The sequence below is a fragment of the Chrysochloris asiatica genome, unplaced genomic scaffold (genome assembly GCF_000296735.1).
Source record: "Chrysochloris asiatica unplaced genomic scaffold, ChrAsi1.0 scaffold00062, whole genome shotgun sequence".
NCBI classification, from domain to species: Eukaryota; Metazoa; Chordata; class Mammalia; order Afrosoricida; family Chrysochloridae; genus Chrysochloris; species Chrysochloris asiatica.
Window position 1 is genome coordinate 16,372,020 of NW_006408580.1, and position 21,735 is coordinate 16,393,754.

The window sequence follows — 21,735 nt, forward strand, 5'->3', positions numbered from 1 at the left end:
GGAACATTAGCAAAGGCCCAAACAATAGTAAACTGAAACGTGTTTTAAGAAAAAGGGTGAACTGGAGCCTGTGACAACTTTGGATTCATCATTACACATTTTCCTAACTGCATTCAGACCTCTGGAAATGCACAGAAAATCAACAAGAGAAAAAAGGAACTTCCAACATGTGCTAGAGAATTGCTTACGGTTGACAGGCCACTTGCTAGACTGTGGGTGTTGGCAGAAAACCGGGAGGGTACTATGTCATCAATGCCTCCTTCAGTGTCTTCCAGGGAATCCTAAGAAAGGAGGAAAAATCAGTAGTTTGCTTCTTTCTTAGAAAATATTTCCCCTTAAAAATGGCTTTCTTTCCTAAGTAGTTGAAAGTCAGATAAAACTGTCTCGAAATCACCCCATTCCTTTCCCCTTTCCCCTGCAGTCAATCTGAAGAATGGGCAGGGACAGGAAGGAGAGAGCTGAGTCTCCTTTTCAATGCTTCTTGTTTCATGGAAAAAGCATGACATTTGAAACCCACACTCCTGGGTTTGATTTCTGTTTCCTTTATCTCTAAGGTGATTGACTTTGGTTATTTCTTTTCTATATTTTGTGTGTATGTGCTTTTCAATTGACATTGAAAATATCACAAAATATTTTCAATGTCAATATTTTTCACATGTGCAGTTCATTGGCATTAATTGTGTTCATTATTTTGTGCAACCATCACTATTATCCAGTTCCAATTTTTAAATTGATTTTGGGGTTTATATATGTGTGTGCATCTATCTTTATATCTACCTGTATGTCAGGATAGGGCACTATATCTCAAAAGTCTCTCCAATATTCACATTATTCTATTTTTTCTCTCCCCAGTCTTCTCACTCATGATAGAAAGAACTTATTTTTTTCCCTTGATTATTTAAGTGATACTTTCTACAGCAAAAAATTTCAAGTAACATATGTCATAGCTGTCAAGTCAATTTTGTCTCATAATGATCTTCTAGAGCAGAGGACGATATCTGAGGCTGAATGAAGATCGTCACAGAAACAGACTGCCTCATCTTTCTCCTGCAGAGAAGCTAGTGAGTTTGAACCATCAACCTTTCGGTTAGCAGCTGAACACTTAGCCCACTGTGCCACTAGGCCTCCTTCAAGCAACATAAATAAGCATATTTAAAATTTTTTTGTTGTTGTTTTTGTTAAGTGCTATCGAGTTGATTCCAACTCATAGCGACCCTGTACAGGGTTTCCAAGGAGGGACTGGTGAGTTTGGAAATGCTGACCTTGCAGTTCAATCTGACCTAGTGGTTCAGCACATTATTATGCAGTGCTACATGAAGACTCCTTAGATCCCAATTAACATATTAATGACCAAATTTAAATCATTTATTGATAAATAGATTGCATAATACACACTATTTTTATTATGGACATCTTTCTTCTTTGCTGTCCTCTCCTATCACATTAGGTAAAACTAGTGTTTAGCATCCTTTAATGCACATTACATTCATTGTGTATCTTTTTCTCAGTTTATAAGAAAATTTATATTCCTATAGTGGAAAAAAGAAACCTATTCAGTCCTTAAAATGAGAATAAGAGGATTTGTACAGGGAAAATTAAAAAGTACGTTCAAATGCAGGAAGACACCAGCTCTTGTAAATGAGGACTAATAACACCAACTTAAAAACATTCCAGCAAAGACAGATATAGTCCAGGGAACAATGAAATTATAATATAGTCATTGGATTAGTTAGTCTTTGTGTGAGATCACAGAATTGGTTTCTATTGGATTATTGAGGAGGCTTACAGTGATTGATTTCAGGAACTTGTCACATATCTTTCACGTGGGATCAGAAAACACCACTGGTGGATGTTTAAACAATTGTTACCAGATGTCTTAGGAATTTGTGAAAAACATCTTGGTACCAAGACCTAATTTCACCAGAACAGCTTGTTAAACAAAGACTCTTTAAGGTGCATGGGAAATTTTTTAATAAGGTGGTTCCAAGCCAATTTCAAACAACTGTCTTTATTTCATCCTTGCCATGAAGCAATAGTTCTTGGGCTCAATACAAATTCCACAGAGTGAAGTACCTTTACCTCCTGGCTTGATCATAGAGAGAAATTACTTCCTAATTCTATGGCTACTAACAATTACCATGGCCAGATAACAGGAGCTTGTGAGAGGTTTGCATTGACTCAGCAGGATGACTAAGGGCCATAGTCACCAAAATTCCATCTGTATCTATTTGACCAGTATTCTTGGGCTTTGTAATGTTTTTGAGTTTTATTCCACATTTTTATCCTACTTTAATCTGGACCTTCTAATGTGAGATCCCGTTCAGAGAAGTTGGTAGAGGTAGCCAGGTACCATCTTGGTCTTCTGGCCTCAGAGTTACGACACTGATGTTCGTTTGGTCCATTAATTTGGACTAATTATTTCCATCTGTCTTCATTCTTCTTTCCACCACACAGGGTGAGACCAATAGTTGCACATTAAATGGCTGTGCACAAGCTTGTAAAATTCCAGTCGCTACCCATCAAAATAGAATGTAGAGCATTGTCTTTGTGGACTGTTGCTATTAGTTGGACTATGTTATGCCAGTTGACCATGGTGTCCTCTGAGACTATGGTCCTGAGCCCCCAAGCCCAGTGACTTACTCATGAGGGTGTTTGGCTATGTCTAAGAAGTTTTTTGTAACTTTGTTCCCTGTATACTCCACCACATTCATGAATATATTTGTAGTAAAGGTAAAACACATGCATAAATATCTTCCGTCAAACCTATATATGTTGTTGTTGTTGTTAAGTGCCGTCAAGTTGGTTCTGACTTCTAGTGACCCTATACAGGGTTTCCAAGGAGCTGGTGAGGTTGAACCACGGATCTTGTGTTTCAAATGACTTTATAGTCCAGTGCACTAGCCCACAGCACCACACAAACACACATATATATACACACATACACGCATATATTCATTGGTATAATTCAACTGTCCCTCCCATCCCTGCTCAGCCTGTTTGTCTATCCATGTAGCTAATTGTAGATCACTGTTATTGCAGAGTTATGCATATAAAAGTACTTTAACTCTTGCACTCTTCACATTTTCTTTCCCTGCCTCCCTCATTTTATGTTGACTTCCCTCTTATTGTATATTGCCTTTCCCTTCACCCAAATTAACACGTCTACCCTGTAGCCAGTAATTTACACCATCTTTTACTCCCACCACTGGTGATGTTTCTTTTAATGTTGAAAACATTTATGGACTCTTTACAATAGTAGTTTCATACAATATTTGTCCTTTCATGATTGACTAATTTCACTCAACATAATGTCCTCCAGGTTCACCAATGTTATGAAGTCCTGTGATGATCCATTGTTATTCTAAAGAATACGTTGAGCGGTATTCCATTGTGTGTATGTACAGTAGTTTGTTTATTTATTCTTCCATGATGGGCATTTAGGTTGTTTCTATCTTTTTTGCTTTTTGAATAGTGCTCCAATGAACATGAGTATGCATATATCTATTCTTGTGGTGGCTCTTATTTCTCCAGGACGTATACCAAGTAGAGGGATTGCAGGATTATATGGTATTACTATTTCCAATTTTTTTAAGAAAGTGCCATACCATTTTCCACAGTGATTGTACCTGTTACATTTCCACCAGCAGTGTATGAGGGTTCCAATTTTTCCACCTTTTCATCAACAGTTGTTTTGTTTTGTTTTTAACTTTGCTATTAATGCTCATTATTGTGTTGATTTGCATCTCTCTAATGGCTTATAGTCGTAAGCATTTCTTCATGTGTGTGTTGGCCACCTCAGTGTCATCTTTGGTGAAGTTCATGTCCTCTGCCCATTTTTAAATTGGACTGTTTGTCTTTTTCTTGTTGAGATGTTGAAGATTTCTGTATATTGTAGAGATTAATCCCTTGTCAGATGTGTCATTGCGATTTTTACCCCCAATCTGTGGGTTCTCATTTACTCTTTTGGTGAAATCTTTTTATGCACCTATGTGTCTAATTTTAGGGGATCCCAGTAATCTATTTGCCTTCTGCTGTTTGTGTGTTTATAATTCTGTGTATAATTGTTGTTTGTATATTTATAATTATTGTTTATAACACAATAAATAATATTGTATTTATGCCATGCTTTGGGACCTCTAAATTTGTCCCTATTTATGCATTGATAATCTTTTTAGTTCTAGGTTTTAGAGTTATGGCTTTAATCTATCTTGAATTCTTTTTTGTATATGGAATGAGATATTTATTTATTTACCTACTTATTTATTTATTTCCTGCAAATGGATATCCAGTTTGGCCAGCATCATTTGTTGGATTTGGGCCCTTTGTCAATTATAAACTGTCCATAGGTGGATTAACTTCTGAGGTATCAATTCTGTTCCACTGGTCTGTATCTGTTGTACCAGGACCAGGCTGTTTAAACTTCCATGCCTTTTGTGAGCAGGAAGTGTGAGGTTTCTTACTTTGTTCTTCTTTAGTAGTGCTTTTGTTCCCTATAAAGTTGTTGACTAGTTTTTCCATCTCTTTAATGAATGATGTTGTGGAATACAATATACATTTTATCTAGTTAATCATCAATTGATGGACATCCAGAGAGTTTCCACATTTAGGCTATTATGAAAAATCCTGCTATGAACATTCATACACATATGGACATTTAAGCATATATCTATGTGGATAAATGTTTTCATTTCTGATGGGTAGAGATCTAGGAGTAAAATTGTTGTGTCCTACAGTGAGGTTAAGGAGCTCTGGTAGCATAGTGGTTACGAATAGGACTGCAAACCTTAAGGTCAGCAGTTCAAAACTATCAGCTGTTCCATGGGAGAAAGATGAGGTTTTCTGCTCCCGTAAAGATTTACAACCTCGGAAACCCTGTACAGGGTCGCTATGAGTCAGAACTGACTCCACGGCACATAATCACCACCACAGTGAGTTTGGAGTCCTGGTGTGGCACTGTGGGTTAGACTGCAAAGCCGTTGGAACTTCAAGGTCAGTGGTTCAAGCTCACTAGCTTCTCCTTGGAGACCCTATGGGTTGGAACAGACTCAACGGCACTTCAAAACAACAACAACAGTGAGTTTGTTTTATTTTTTTTTAAGTTTTTATTGTGAATTGAGTGATAGTTTACATGGGAGAACATCGGTTTTACACTCATCATTTCATTGCAATGATTACAATATCCTCCATGCATCCTCATTCAACAGTATTTGCTTCTATTCCCTCTTTTTTTGGGGGGTGGTGGTGATTAGAGAAGGTGAGGGTTAAGGGGATGTACACAAAAACACTCAGGAATATATAATCATTTAAACAACCCAAGGGCACATTCTGCAAGTCTGCCTCCTGGCCGCCAGCACACAGCCTTTCTCTTTCCATGAATCTAGAGTCCTCAGCTGCTCTATCTCTTCATGTCCTCATCTCTGCCTCTGTCTCTGGTGTCATTGTTTCTCTGGATAGGGTCCCACATTCCACTTATGATCTGCTCCCTTGATGGTCCTAGGGTCCTCTGTTCCTGGACTGTAAGATTAACCACTCCACCCTTTTTGTTACCAAACTTCTACCTTTACAGTTGTGACAGTTGCAATTAGTCATGATAACAATTAAGTGAGTTTATTTTTGACTTTTTAAGAAATTGGCAAACTTTTTTTTCAAAGCGACTGTACCTGATTTTTTATTCCCACCAATGTTGCCTGTGTGTTTTTGTTTGTTTGTTTGTTGTGTGTGTAGTGGATTTTAAATTACTTTCCTAGTCTTTAATACTGTAATAAATAATATTGAATTTTAGAACTCAATTTTTCCTGCCTTCCTTAGGAAAAGCCGTATTAATACCACTTCACATGTGGGTTCTGCCTTTATTCCAAGGAGTTTGCATTTCTGTATGTTGTTGTTGTTGTTAGGTGCCATCGAGTCGGTACCGACTCATAGTGACCTTATGTTCAACAAAACAAATCACTGCCCGGTCCTGGGCCAACCTCATAATTGTTACCACGCTTGAGCCCATTGATGCTGCCGCTTTGCCAATCCATCTCACTGGGAGTTTTCCTCTTTTTCTTTGACCCTCCACATTGCCAATCATGATATCCTTCTCCAGAGACTGGTCCATCCTGACAATATGTCTGAAGTATGAGAGATGAAGTTTGGCCATCCTGGCCTCCAAGGAGCACTCTGGCTGCTTTTCTTCCAACACAGATCTGTTGGTTCTTTTGGCAGCCCATGGCACTTTCAGTATTCTCCTCCAACACCATAAATTAAAATCATTAATTCTTCTATGGTCCTCCTTATTCACTGTCTAGCTTTTGCATGCATATGGGATTACTGCAAATACCATGGCTTGGGTCAGGCACACCTTGGTCCTCAAGCAGACATCTTTGCTCTTGAACACTTTAAAAAGGTCTTGCACAGCAGATTTGCCTAATGTTTTTTAATTTCTTGACTGCTGCTTCCATGAGTGCTGATGGTTGATCCAAGAAGAATGAAATCCTTGACAACTTCAGTCTTTTCTCCGTTGATGAGAATGTTGTTTATTGGTCCAGTGGTGAGGATTTTTGTTTTCTTGACATTGAGATGCAATCCACACCGAAGGCTGTGCTCTTTGATCTTCATTAGTAAATATTTTAAGTCCTCTTCACTTTCAGCAAGCAAAGTTGCATCATCTGCATATTGAAGGTCATTTTTCTTCATATAACCCAGCTTCTCCGATTATTTGCTCAGCATACAGATTAAATATGTATGATGAAAGAATACAACCCCAATGCACACCTCTCTTAATTGTAAACCATTCAGTGTTCCCGTGTTCTGTTCAAACAACTGCCTCTAGGTCCATGTACAAATTCCTCATGAGCACAATTAAGTGTTCAGGAATACTCATATTTCTCAATGTTGTCCATAGCTTGTCATGATCCACACAATCAAAATCCTTAGCGTAGTCAATAAAGCACAGGTAAACATCTTTCTGGTATTCTCTGCTTTCAGCCAAGATCCATCGGACAACAGCAATGATATCCCTCATTCCACATCCTCTTCTGAATCCAGCTTGAACCTCTGTAAGTTGTCTGTCAATGTATGCTTGCAGCCATTTCTGGATTACTTTTAGTAAAACTTTACTTGCATGGGATATCAAATATATTGCCCGATAATTTCCGCATTCTGTTGGGTCACGTCTCTTTGGAATGGGCACAAATACAGATCTCTTCCAATCAGTTGGCCAGATAGTTGAACTTCCAAATTTCTTGGCATAGATGAGTGAGTGCCTCCAGTGCTACCTAACTTTCTTGAAAGATTTTACTTTTTATTCCATCAATTCCTGGTGCCTTGTTCTTTGTCAATTCCTTCAATGCACCTTGGATTTCTTCCTTCAGTATCATTGGCTCTTGATTGTATGCTACCTCTTGAAATTATTGAACCTTAACCATTTCCTTTGGTACAGTGATTCTGTGTATTCCTTCCATCTTCTCTTGATGCTTTCTGCATCATTCAGTAATTTGCCCAGAGAATCTTTCAATAACCAAAGTCAAGGCTTGAATTTTTTCTTCAGTTCCCCCAGCTTGAGAAATGCTGAGCATGTTCTTCCTTTTTGGTTTTCTGACTCCAGATCTTTGCACATTTTGTTGTAATATTTGACTTTGTTTTCTCGCTGACATTTGAAATTTTCTGTTCAGCTTTGGTCTCCTCATTTCTTCCATTTGCTTTAGCATCTCTATGCTGGACAGCAAGTTTCAGTGTCTCTTCTGATATCCATTTTGACCTTTTCCTTCTTTCTTGTCTTCTTAATGACTTTTTGCTTTCTTCCTGCATGGTATTCTTGATGTCATCCCACAACTCTTCTGGTCTTCGGTCTTTAGTGTTTAATGTATCAAATCTGTTCTTCAGATGATCTCTAAATTCAGGTGGGATATATTCAAGGTCATATTTTGTCTCCCGTGGACTTGTTTTCATTTTCTTCATATGCAGTTTGAATTTGCATATGAGCAATTGATGGCCTGTTCCACAATCTGCCTCTGGCCTTGTTTTGACTGATGATATAGAGCTTTTCCATCTTTTCTTTCCACAGATGTAGTCAATTTGATTTCTATGTATTCCATCTGGTGAGGTCCATGTGTGTAATGATCTCTAATGCTGCCTAAAGAAGGTATTTGAAATGAACAAATTATTGATTTTGCAGAATTCTATCATGCGATCTCCAGCATCATTTCTTTCACCAAGGCCATATTTTCCAACTGCTGATCCTTCCTTTTTGTTCCCAACTGTTACATTACAATCACCAGTAATGATCCATACATTTTGATTGCATGTTTGATCAATTTCAGATTGAAGAAATTGGTAGAATTCTTCTATTTTATCCTCACTGACTTTAGTGGTTGGTGTGTAAATTTGAATAATAGTGGTATTAACTGGGCTTCCATGTAGGTGCACGGATATTATCCTATCACAGACAGCATTGTACCTCATGACTGATCTGGATATGTCCTTTTTGACAATGAATGCAACACCATTTCTCTTCAATTTGTCATTCCCGGCATGGTAAACCATGTGGTCATCAGATTCAAAATGGCCAATACCAGTCCATTTCAGCTCACTAATGCCTAAGATATCGATGTTTATGCATTCCATTTCATTTCTGACAATTTCCAATTTTCTTAGATTCATACTTTGTACAGTCCATGTTCCGATTTTCAATGGATGTTTACAGCTGTTTCTCTTCATTTTGAGTAGTGCCCCATCAGCAAATATAGGGCCTGCAGGCTTTACTCCTACAGGCTTTACTCCATTTGCGTCATGACAGTCAACTCACTTTGAGGAGGCAGCTCTTCCCCAGTCATATTTTGAGTGCCTCCCAACCTGAGGGGCTCATTCTCTGGCACTGTATCTGACAATGATGTTTTCAGTGTCCAAATATTTGAAAGTAGTTCGTCACTCCTTCTTCCTATCTGTCTTTTCTGGAAGCTCATCTGAAACCTGTTCACCATGAATGAACCTGCTTGTATTTAAAATATTGATGGCATAGCTTCCAGAATCACAGCAACTCATAAGCCACCACAGGATGACAAACTGACAGACGAGTGATGGAATTTCTGTTTAGCTATTATAGAAATCAAGAATATTCAAATATTACATCTAAGAGAAATCTTAACAATAACAAAATTCAACCTCATTTTACAAGTAAGTTAACTGAAACTTAATTTCACAGAATTTAATTTTTAGATAAGAAGGCAGTTTTTGGAGGCAACTTGAGATATAGAAGTATTCAAGTAAAATATGTCATCAGATTAGTACAATCAGCTTAAGAAATACTGGGATCCTTTATTTCCCAGGTTTAGTTATTGAAAACTCCACTGGGTGTTTTCTTCGAAATAATGCTCACATCATTGACCTGATTACCTTTTACTTTTAGCTCAGTACCTGTTGAATGGTTATTTCAATTGCCTTAGCACACTGACAGTGAAGACTAACAGTGGACATTGTTATATATCTTCACTTTACTCGCAATTCATCATCACCTAAATGTATAACATCTTGGAGCAAAAGCATGCTCCTGTTTCCTTATGATCATGAGACTGTCTTTCCAACTTACCAAGTCTTTGTCTAAAGCCCCTGGGACGGACTTGCTTTTTATGCTTACAGTATCATCTTCATCTGCTGAAAATGACCCACTCAAATCTAACTCAGATCTACTCCGGTCTGGAGGAAGGAAGAGAAAAGGAGAGATGTGAATCAGCTTATTTTGTTAGAAGCTCTTATTTTTCCATGCAAATGTTTCATTTTTATTGCAGTTCTTCTACGCATTGTTGTTGTTGTTAAGTGCCATCAAGTCGGTTCCGACTCATAGCAACCCTGTATAGGGTTTCTGAGGAGTGACTGGTGAGCTTGAACTACCAACCTTGCAGCTCAAATGGCTTTGCAGTCTGGCGCATTAACCCACAGTGCCACACCAAGACTTCTAAGCATAGTGCATAGATAATGCTATGGAAGCAAAGGTCAGAGTCAGTAACTTCATGCTGTTTATGTTAACAAACTGTCCATTTTTAATGGTATTTTGGAAATTGCCTTAGATTGAATTACCAACACACATTCAGTCCTCCTTTGATCACAGGAGTTTAAATGTTCTACTATAAAATGTCAAGTTTTAAACTGTTTATGGTTTCTTCTTAACTTATGGCATTGAAAACTTCTCATAGGATGGGGCCTTTGAACTTGAAAAAAAAAAAAGCAAAAACATTAACTTTTACTGATTTTAATAGCTATAGAATTCACTTTTTTATATTTGATGTAACATTTTGAGTCAATTGATTCTAAATTGTTGCTTTATAAATGACAGAACAAGTTTGTTTCACTTTAAAAGAAAAGAGTGGATATAGCTAAATTAAGAGGAAATTCTATTTCTTATGGAAATAGAAAAATTCTGTCAGAAGAATAATATATTGCTTTATGTTTCAAAAATGTAAGTTAAAGAAAAATGCACTCCTCAATAATGCTGTGGATAGTTTACCAAGTCATGGGCAGTTGACTTCCACAGAATAGTTTTTTTATCAGTGCCCTGCTGAGATGGATACACAGCTGCCTATAAATGAGCAAGATTAAAGAGAGCTGGTAAAACCATCATCTCTGAATTCAGAACTTAAGTTTGAAATGTAAATGTGATAATGCAGAAGTGTCTAGTGCCTCACACTGAGTTGTTGTTTGGTGTTAATTGTTGTCGAATAAGTTCTGACTCACAGCAACCCCATATAGGATTTCTGAGGAGTGATTGGTGAGTTTGAACTGCCGAACTTGCAGTTCAAATCAACTTTGTAGTCCAGCACATTTACCCGCAGCACCATTACCAGGACTCCATATGACACTGAGAATGCACTCAATAACCAGGAACTAAGGGATAGAGTCCTGGTGTGGGGCTGTGGGTTAATGCGCCAGACTGCAAAGCCATTTGAACTGCAAGGTTGGTAGTTCAAGCTCACCAGCTGCTCCTCGAAAACCCTCTACAGGGTCGCTATGGGTCAGAACTGACTCGATGGCACTTAACAACAACAACAACAAAGAATAGATATGGGGCCTATGATGATGGTTTCTAGACTAGTTTTTAATTTTTCATTTAACAGCTGATCTGTTTTACCATTCCTGAAAAGAAATGCATCAATCACCATGCACATTTAGAAAACCCTTTGGGAAGTGGCTGACTAGGAGAGATGCCCCAACTCAGCAACAGAACTCAGCCTTAGGCTTTCTGCAAATATCATTAGGTAACAGTAAGTTTTTCATGTTGAGGATCTCATCATATTTTGATTCTATACATGGGACATAAACGTTATAATTATGACACGTTTCTCTAAAGAGCTTCCTTATTCAGTGAAATGCTATATTTCATTCAGTGTACAACACAATGAAAAGAATGACTGCTGGTACATTAATTCTGCTTGCAAATTACTCCATATTTATAACTTGGAATGATGTATCTGCCTCAATATTGGGAAAGTTGCCTACCATATCACTTGATCTAAGGAGCCCTGGTAGCGCAGTGGTTATGAACCGGCCTGATAATCTCACCATCAGCGGTTTGAAACTACCAGCTGTTCTGTGAGAGAAAGATGAGGCTTTCCACTCCAGTAAAGATTTACAGCCTCAGAAACATTCTGCAGGGTCGCTATGAGTCTGAACCAACTCCATGGCACATAACAACCAACCAACATAACCTGAGTTACCATTTCTTTGAACTCTATGAAAGTACCCCTTCTTGTTGTTAAGTGCCATCAAGTCAGTTCCACCTCATTGCAACCCACTACTACTGTTAAATGTATCCTGTTGCTGTTGTTAGGTACCGTACTGTTGTTAAGTCTGTTCCAACTCATGGTGAACCTATATAAGGTTTCCAAGGAGCAGATGATGGATTTGAACTGTTGACCTTGCAGTTCGCAGTCCAGTGCATATTCTACAGCACCACCAGGAGTCCAAATGAATTCTGCTGTTGTTAAGTGCCATCAAGTAGGTTCCGACTCATAGCGACCTTGTATTGGGTTTCTGAGAAGCAGCTGATGGGTTTGAACGGACGACTTTGTGGTTGAAATGACTTTGTGGTTGAAACTGACCTTGCAGTTTAGCGGGCAGATACATTTCTTATCCTACTTTGTTGACACTCTGGTATAGTCTGAAACTTGGGAATGAGGCCTGGCAAGAATATATATTCACTTAAATAGATTTTGCTTGAATCCAAAAAGCCTACGCCATCATCCAAGTCTACCATCAAGCCATTATCATAGAATAGACTAACCACTGTGGGTTAAAGAAGAGATGATTATTTTCTAAGTCATGAAATGGGTATCAGGCAGTCAATTCCACCTGATACAGTAAGTTTTAACAGTCGAGTGGATATTTTGTAAATACCTACCTGAGGAGAGGGAGGTCCCAGATATAGCTATGGAAGGCGTGCCTGAAGTGTTTCTGTGATGGCGCTTTGTGAAATCTTCAGAGGTGTTTTCAGTGGCAGCCAAACTCATGAAATTATTAAAACCGTGCTCCTATCCACAAAGTAAAAATGAAAAAACAAAACAAAAACCACATGATTGCTGTTGTTAAGTGCCATCTACTCAGTTCCAACTTATAACAACCCTGTATAGTGTTTCTGAGGAGGGGCTGGTGACTGTGAATTGCTTAAAATACTACCATATACTTCAGTATATTTACAATGTACAAATTTGCATTTGTGTGTATAGCTTTAATGTTGTCGTGTGCCATCAAGTTAGTTACAACTTACAGTGACCTGCACAGGGTTTCCAAGATTGGCTGGTCAGTGTTAACAGCTGATCTTGAGCTTAGCAGTCCAGTGCCTACTTTGTTGTTGTTGTTAAGTGTCATGGAGTCAATTCCGTATCATACAGACCCTGCCAAGGGTTTCTGAGGAAGCTACAGGTGAGTTTGAAAAACCAACCTTGTAGTTCAAACTGACCTTGCGGTCCAGTGATTTATCCTACAGTACCACACCAGGATTTCTACTTTAGGAGGAAAAAATTATGAGTTGAGGAGACCTGGTGTGGTGCTATAAGTTAAGTACTGGACAGCTAACCAAAGGTAACCCACCAGCCGCTCCTTGGAAACCTTATACAGGGTCGCTATCACTCATAACAGACTTGATGACACTTAACAACTGCAATTATGAATTGAAGGAATCTCATGTCTTCCCCCATTGCTTCCATCTAGATGACTGATTGATCAAAATATGGTTGGGTACGTTATTTTGGAATAAAGTTATCTTTAGAGACTTACCAAAGTTTATAAAATGATGAACAGTAGGGAGTTCATCAATTTACAGGAATAGGGGATTTTTTTTTTGGTTTTGGTGCTTGCTGAAAACTGTTTCTACATGTGACAGAATTCTGTCTAAGACATGCTTTTATTGTAGCATAAAAGGTGGATTCAAAAAGTTCATGGAAAAATGGAATGAAAAGATAATGAGATTTCCCCACAAACTTTTGAAGCCCCCTTTTATTATAAATGACACTGATTACAATATCCCAACCTCACGGGTTTGGGCTATTACAGCAGCCAAGACTCTATCGGCACCTGAAAAGTTGTATATTGAAGCTAAGTTGATCAGCCTGTCAGGCAAGTGAAAGCCACGTCTCTTTGGAGTGAGTTCATCAAAATCTTCTTAATTGTCTAATAAGAAGACTAGATATAGGGCAACAAGAAAGGAATTCCTTCCTGTATGAGGTTGAAAGGCACTATTTGATTATTAATTTTGGACCTTTTGAAAAGTGGGTTGAGGTTAAAAGTCTATACAAATGATGTAAGATTATGACAATAATCAAATCTAAAAAAGACTTGAATTTCTTCTTTGGAAAATAATCAAATAGTGCCTTTCATTCAACCTCATACAGGAAGGAATTCCTTTCTTGTTGCCCTATATCTAGTCTTCATATTAGACATTTAGGGAGATTTTGATGAACGCACTCCAAAGAGATGTGACTTTCACTTGCCTAAAAGGTTGATCAACTTAGCTTCAACATACTCTATTTTCAGTCTTTGATTAATTTTCAACACATAATACATATAACAGAAAGTACAAAGCTACCAATTCCTTTAATTGACATAGACTAACTGTGGCACTATGGCCTAATGCGTCAGACTACAAAGTTGTTTGAATTGCAAGGTCGGTGGTTCAAGCTCACCAGCTGCTCCTTGAAAACCCTATACAGGGTCGCTATGGGTTGGAATTGACTCTACGACACTTAACAACAACATCAGTGTTTGGAAGCCTGGTGTGGTGCTGTAGGAGCAGTACTGAACTGTAAGGTTGGTTTAAACCACAAGGTTGGAGGTTCTAACCCATAAGCTGCTCCTCTTAAACCCTCTACATGGTGGATCTGAGGAACTGCTGGTGGGTTTGAACACCAGACCTGGTAGTTAGCAGCACAGTGCTGATCCGACAGCACCACATCATGACAGAGGTTTGTTGTTGTTAGGTGCCATCGAGTCAGTACCGACTCACAGAGACCCTATGCACAACAGAATGAAACATTGCCCGATCCTGGGCCAATGGCAGAGGTAAAATGGATAAATTCATTTAGGTCAGTTGTCCAGATCTTCTTTTCACAAAGTTGTTAACCACACAGAACCCTCCACTGAATCAAGACCAAGTTCCTTAGTGTCAGTTATGTCAAGAGACATTTTTCATCAGGAGTCCTGGGAATATCATTAATATTGAGTACAATGAGTCAATGAATATTGTACAGACATTAAAATGCAGTATGTACCATGGAGGGTCAAAATGTCAACCCCAAAACTATCAGTGTACATCATAGCAGAGGACAAGTTCAAGACTCTCATGTTTCCATTTTTCATTTAAAAAATGTATTCCCTACATGCTGTGACAAATGATGTAAAGATTATGATAATAATCTAATCTAAAAAGAGATTGGAATTTCTTCTTTGGTAAATAATCAAATAGTGCCTTTCAACGTCATTTCATAAGTCCCTTTTTGTTGCCCTATCTCTAGTCTTCTTATTAGACAATTAAGAAGATTTTGATGAATTCACTCCAAAGAGATGTGGCTTTCATTGCCTGACAGGCTGATCAACTTAGCTTCAATACACATTATTTTTAGTCTTTGATTATTCTTTAACACATAATACATGTAACAGAGTTACCAACTCCTCTAATTGACATAGACTATTAATGTTTGGAGGCTTGGTGTGGTGCTGCAGGTGCGGCACTGAATTGCAGTCAGTTTGAACTGCAAGATCAGAGGTTCAAACTCACCAGCTGCTCCTCGTAAACCCTAGACTGAGTCAGAACAGACACTACTGCACTTATCAATAACATAAACAAAAAAAAAGAACATGGAAGCAATGAGAATCTGAGAAATGGGAAATTTTGAAACTGTTTTCTTGATTATCATCTCTCTACCCTTCCTTTCATCATGAAAGAGCAAATGTGCACCATAAACTACTATGACATCTCATGTTTATTTAACACAAAATAATTTTTCCTGTTCTCTTTTTTCTCTCACTCAATGGAGAACTGAAAATGAAAGAGTGAGATAGATCAACATAGAAACTGACTCAGCAGTCCTCATAGCACAGTGGGCTGCTAACTGAAAACTTGGAAGTTCAAATCTACCAGCTGATCTTGCAGTAGGAAGATGTGGCAATCTGCTTCTTTAAAGATTACAGACTTGGAAACTGTATAGGGCAATTCAACTCTTTCCTATGGGGTTACTGTGAGTCCCAGTTGACTTGGGGCCATATACCCAATTGCAGTGAGCTTCTGTTGGGGAAAATTCAGGTGTTTTTTAATAAAGAAATAAGCATAGAGAGGCTGTTAGGTGTAAGGCTATTAGCATCTGACAAGGGTGATCTCCCCACTTTACCATCTCCAATGGTACTTGGGAATATAATCCTCCTTTCAAAAACAAACTCAATTAATTGACTAGTTAGTTAACCGCAACCCAGTGGTATATACAGCTGCATGAGTTTTTAAAGTTTAACAACTTTTTTAAGTTAAAAAGTTTTAAGTTCTGAATCAGTTAGTAAACAGCATTACTTCCAGTCCACCCACCCCTGCCCCTGTACGACCCCCTCCTCCACAACCCTAGCTCTTCCCCCATTCTGAGCAAATTCACAGCTTGGCAGGGCCTCCAGGATGCTTCACCAGCCCTGTGCTAATGTCTTCTCTGATTGTTCAGTACCTCAGCCATGCCAGCTGCTAAAAACATTGAATAGCATTCATTGCAACGTTGCCAAAGAAGTGAGTGTGATCATCAACTCTCCATGTGCTTTGTGCGCTATTGAACAGAAGCTGCTTGTTGCGTTTAGCATAAATATTTAAGGCATTTTAAATGTGCTTTTATCTAAGCAGTGAGCACAATTTAGGCTATACATGCTTAAATAAAATGATTATAATTATTATTTAAATGTCTGAATGCCTTTTGATTGCTCCTTCAATATATACACACGATCTGATTGCTCCACCTCCACTGCTATGTCCCTGTTTCTCTCGCTCCAATACTCTTGAGTATTGCCAGGGCCTCTTAACTGGTCTTCTGGGGTCCATCCTTGTTCTCCTACTGCTGCTTCTTAGCACAGTTTCCAGATTCTACTTAAACAGATGGCAGATCATGTCACTCTTTTGTTCAAAATACTCCAACTACCCTCACCCTATCTTATTCCAAGTAAAAGCAACAAGTCACACAGTGCTTCACAAGGCCACATCTAGCCCTTTAGCTCTCTGAACTCATTTACTACTACTTCACTTTTTGTTCACTAATAATAGAAACATGGGCCTCCTTGCTCTCCCCTGAATGCACCAGGCACATTCCCATCTCAGGGATTTTGCACTGGCTTTCCCCCTTGGTTGTTGTTATTAAGTGCCGTTGAGTCAGTTCTGGCTCATAGTGACCCTGTAATAGGGTTTCCAAGGAGCAGCTGGTGGATTTGAACCACCAACCTTGCGATTCAGTGCATTATCCTGTAGCACACTGGTTGTGCAAGGACAATAATGGAGGCCAGCTAGAAGTCAGTAGGATAGCCTTCCTATGTGTACCTGCTATATATCATTGATTCCCTCCCTGGATGTACAACTTCCCTCAGACACTTGCATGGCGAATTTCATCACATCCTTCTAATCTTTGCTCAAATGTCTTCTTCTCATTGGAACGTGCCATGACTACCCTGATAAAAAGTCTTTCTGGAGCTACTCATATTCCTCTTAACCTTGTTGTTGTTATTAGGTGCCATTGAGTCGGTTCCTACTCATACTGACACTATGCACAACAGAATGAAACATTCCCGATTGTGTACCATCCTCACAATTGTTATCCCGAAGCCCATAGCTGCTGCCACTGTACTAATTCATCTCATTGGGGGCCTTTCTCATTTTTGCTGATCCTCCATTTTACCAAGCATAGTGTCCCTCATGACAATATGTCTGAAGAATGAGAGGCGAAGTCTACCCATCATGGCTGCTAAGGAATATTCTAGTTGTACGTCTTCCAACACAGATTTGTTTATCCCATGGCGCTTTCAATATTCTTCTCCAACATCATAACTTAAATGTATCAATTTTTCTACAGTCTTTCTTATTCACTGCCCAACTTTCACATGCATATGAGACTATTGAAAACACCATGACTTGAGTCAGGCGTATGTTAGTCCTTAAACTGACTGCTTTTAACTATCACAGAACCAGGAAGTGTTTTGTTCTGTTGTACACATGGTTGCTATGAGTCAGCCTCAACAACAACATGAAAAGTGAAACTATAAAAAGATTTCAAGGTTCTGTTTTTTCCTATTTAAATTAGTTTGGGAAAACTTAATGCAGCTAACTTGTGGATATCTGTTCTAAGAAGCAATGTTGTTGTTGCTGCTGTTAGATGCTGTTGAGTAGGTTCCAGCTTATAGCAACCCTATGCACAACAGAGCGAAACACTGCCTGGTTCTGCACCATCCTCAGAATCGTTATGTTTGAGCCTGTTGTCGCTACGTGTCAATCCATCTCATTGGAGGTCTTCCTGTTTTTCGCTGACATTCTATCAAAATGATCCTTCCTGTCAACATGTACGGAGTATGAGAGATGAAGTCTCGCCATCCTGGCTTCTAAGGAGAATTCTGGTTGTACTTCTTCCAAGACCGATTTTTTGCCTCTTCTGGCAGTCCATGGCACTTAGAATATTATTTGTCAACACCATAATTCAAATGCATTGATTCTTCTATTGTCTTCCTTATTCATTGTCCACATACATAAGAAGCAATTGAAGATCCCATGGATTGGGTCAGGTGCACCTTATAAAAATGTTGCTATTTAGTGGGAGTCCTGGTGTGACACTGTGGGTTAATGCGCTGGACTGCAAGGTCGGTTTGAACCACAAGGTAGGTGGTTCAAGTTCACCAGCCACACCTCGGAAACCCTATACAGGGTCGCTATGAGTTGGAACTGACTTGACAGCACTTAACAACATTTAGTGCCAGTGAGTCAATTCTGACTCATAGCAACCCTGTATAGGATTTCTGAGGAGCAGATGGTGAATGGCTAACCTCGCGGTTCAAGCCGACCTTAAGGTCTAGTGCTTATCCTACAGTACCACACCCAGACTCTATTTAAAACATACGGCCATTTAAACCTTGACCATACAAATGCCACCTTTGAGCCTGGTCCTGTCCTTTGCTCTTGGCTTTGAATTTTCTGTGAAGAGCTAAGGCCAAGGGAGGTTCAGTCTGGAAAAACAAACTTCTCCAATAAAATTGTTCAAACCCAGTCATGTCATGGTTGTGAGATCGAGTTCCAGATGTTGGTAGTCTTCTCATGTTAGTGCACTTACTCTACTGCTGACTGAGGTTACACTGCGTGTGCTTGGGACTGGTGACCTTTGACTGACTGGGGTAATGCAATCGCTTCGGCTGCCCTTCGAGGGTCCAGGACCAGCTTCTTGGTCATTGAGATCTGATGAACCAGTGCTTCCCCTAAAAAGAAAGCAAATTTTGATTGTGACATGGACACAGAACAAAGACTTAGGCAAGCAAAAGTTTACAAGGAGACTGATATGGACATGTAAACTAAAGTATAGAGCCACACCAGTCAGCAATTGTCATGTGGCCTTCCTCATCAAAGACCTTCAGGTGATCACTAAGTTCAATCCCATTTGCCTGACACCTGTGTGCTTGTAATTGAACTTCTGCCTACACTTCCAACTTTATTCCCCATTTCTAACCAACATTCTTGCAGATGGTCCAATTTCTTACTATTGTATCAACTCACCATAAGGCTCTTGCTCATTTTCTCTCCACTGCAAAGTTGGTTTGAAACACATGGAAACCCTGTATAGGGTTGCTATGGATTGGAATCAACCTGGTGGCACTTAACAACAACATACATATGTATATGAAGTCCTGGTGTGGCGCTGTGGGTTAATACACTGGACTGCAAAGTCAGTTTGAACCAAAAGGTTGGCAGTTCAAAGTCACCAGCTGTCCCTTGGAAACCCTATATAGGGTCACTATGAATTGGAACTGGCTCGACAGCACTAAACAACAAATATATATTGCTGTTAAGGGTTTCCAAGGAGCAGCTGGTGGGTGTGAACTTCCGACCTCGTGGCTCTCAGATTAGTACTAACCCTACAATACCACATCAGAAGCCTCTCTCTCTCTCTCTCTCTCTCTCTCTCTCTCTCTCTCTCTCTCTGTGTGTGTGTGTGTGTGTGTACACAAGTTTATGGAGTACTGGTGTGGATAAGCACTGGATCAAAAGGTCAATTTGAACTGCAAAGTTGGCTGTTAAAGCTCACCAGCCACTCCTTGAAAACCCTATGCAGGGTCTCTGTGAGTCGCTTCCAACTCAATGGTACTTAACAACAACAATACATATATCTTAGTGTTGCATTGTACAATAAGCACTGGCTAGCTAACCATAAGGTTGGCAGTTCAAACTTACCAGCCACTCCTTGGAAACCCTATGAGTCAGAACAGACTTAGCAGACTTAGCCAGTCTCGTCTATTCAAGTCTTCCCTATCCTTTAAGGTCCAAATGAGCTCCAGCTTTCTCAAGCACTCCTTTCCTTTCAAACATAGGCCTTGTCAACTTCTGCTGTAGTCCGTTCCTATTGACTTATGGTGTATGCAAAACTATTGAACACTTGATTGCATGATAAAATTTTTGACTCCGCAATGAATCCATTTTTGTTGGCCTTGGTGCCACTTTCAACTGTCAGATCCTAGGGAATAGAGTCCATGTTGTATTACCTCAGCATCACCAATATTTTCATAATTCCTTGGTGCAAAGGAGCCTCTCAGTACATGTTTGATAGATGATTAAAAATTGTATTTCATTTCCCTTGCTGTTTTAGTGTCTAATACAAGGTACACATTTATAAGTGTAATATAAAAATCATGACATTTATTGCATGGGCCTGAATTACTTTCATGTTTGCTGAAAGTGATTCAATTTCATTCAATAATTATTAATAAAAAAGGACCTCACCGTAGAGATGATGAAAATTTCTTATTAAATGAAGCATCAGAAGTAAACATTAGTTTTGCAAAATTACACTAGGGGAAATGTTCATTCTCATTTTATTCCTTACCCTCAGTGAGCTGAATATATGCTAAGTAGCAAAATATAAGTGCTTATGAATTTTGCTCTATCAGTTATTATCTTAATAAAGTACATTAGTAAGTGTATTTATAATAGTGCATGATACTGATAAAGCACAATAGTGAAACTTAATAGTGATTGGTGGTGGTATGCTGTGGAGTCAGTTCTAACTCATAGTGATCCTACATAGGGTTTCTGAGGCTATAAATCTTTACGGGAGCAGAAAGCCTCATCTTTCTCCTGTTCAGCTGGTAGTTTTGAACTGTTGACCTTGAGCACAGCTCGTGACCTATACTCTACCAGCGCTCCTTAATAGTGATTAGGGAGAGACTCAAAGGGAGAGACTAAAGGAAGAAACGAAGGGGTAATTTTATAAAGCATATTTAAATGTGCACTTGTCATTACCAGAAGATACATCTGGCAGAAGAGTAGAGAACGGCCTGTGGAACTGTCAATGCACCTCATACGTTTTTCATCGTTCTGATCCAGAGAAGGCACCGAAATTGAACATGCCCTGATTGCTACCACCACTCATGATAATCATGCAAACAGCAGTTGCCATTTGCTGAGTATCTTCTAGGTGTGAGACAATTTCCACCACCCAGAAACTTTGTAAAAAGTTATGGGCAGCCAACAAACATATGAAGAAATGCTCATGATCACTAGCTATTAGAGAGATGCAAATCAAAACAACAATGAGATACCATCTCACACCAACAATAACAGCAAAGATGAAAAATGGAGGAGACAATAAATGCTGGCGGGGATGCGGAGAAACGGGGACACTCTTGCATTGCTGGTGGGAATGCAAAATGGTCCAGCCTCTCTGGAAAACAATATGGCATTTCCTCAGAAGGATGAAAATAGAAATACCTTATGATCCAGCAATCCCTCTACTTGGTATTTACCCAAAAGAAAAAGATATATGCACACCAATGTTTATAGCAGCAGAAGACATATGCACACCAATGTTTATAGCAGCACTATTTATAATAGCAAAAAGGTGGAGACAGCCAAAGTGCCCATCAACTGAAGAATGGACAAACAAATTGTGGTGCATACACACAATGGAATATTATGCTACATTGAAGAATAACAAGGAAGCGGTAAACCACCACATAACATCGATGAACCTTGAGGAAATCATGCTGAGTGAAATTAGT

The 21,735-nt window shown here is 39.1% G+C and overlaps 1 protein-coding gene across 1 annotated transcript in view; it reads right to left on the reverse strand.

The window, feature by feature from the left end:
- The window catches only part of SYTL5 (synaptotagmin-like 5), a 204,936-nt gene that overhangs the window by 71,765 nt on the left and 111,436 nt on the right, over positions 1-21,735 (reverse strand). Inside the window, exons 6-9 of the mRNA XM_006864299.1 lie at positions 18,801-18,942; positions 12,374-12,503; positions 9,569-9,675; positions 189-281 (exon numbers count right to left, since the gene is read on the reverse strand). Coding sequence (XP_006864361.1) covers positions 189-281; positions 9,569-9,675; positions 12,374-12,503; positions 18,801-18,942 — 472 coding nt within the window. The remainder of the gene's footprint in view (positions 1-188; positions 282-9,568; positions 9,676-12,373; positions 12,504-18,800; positions 18,943-21,735) is intronic.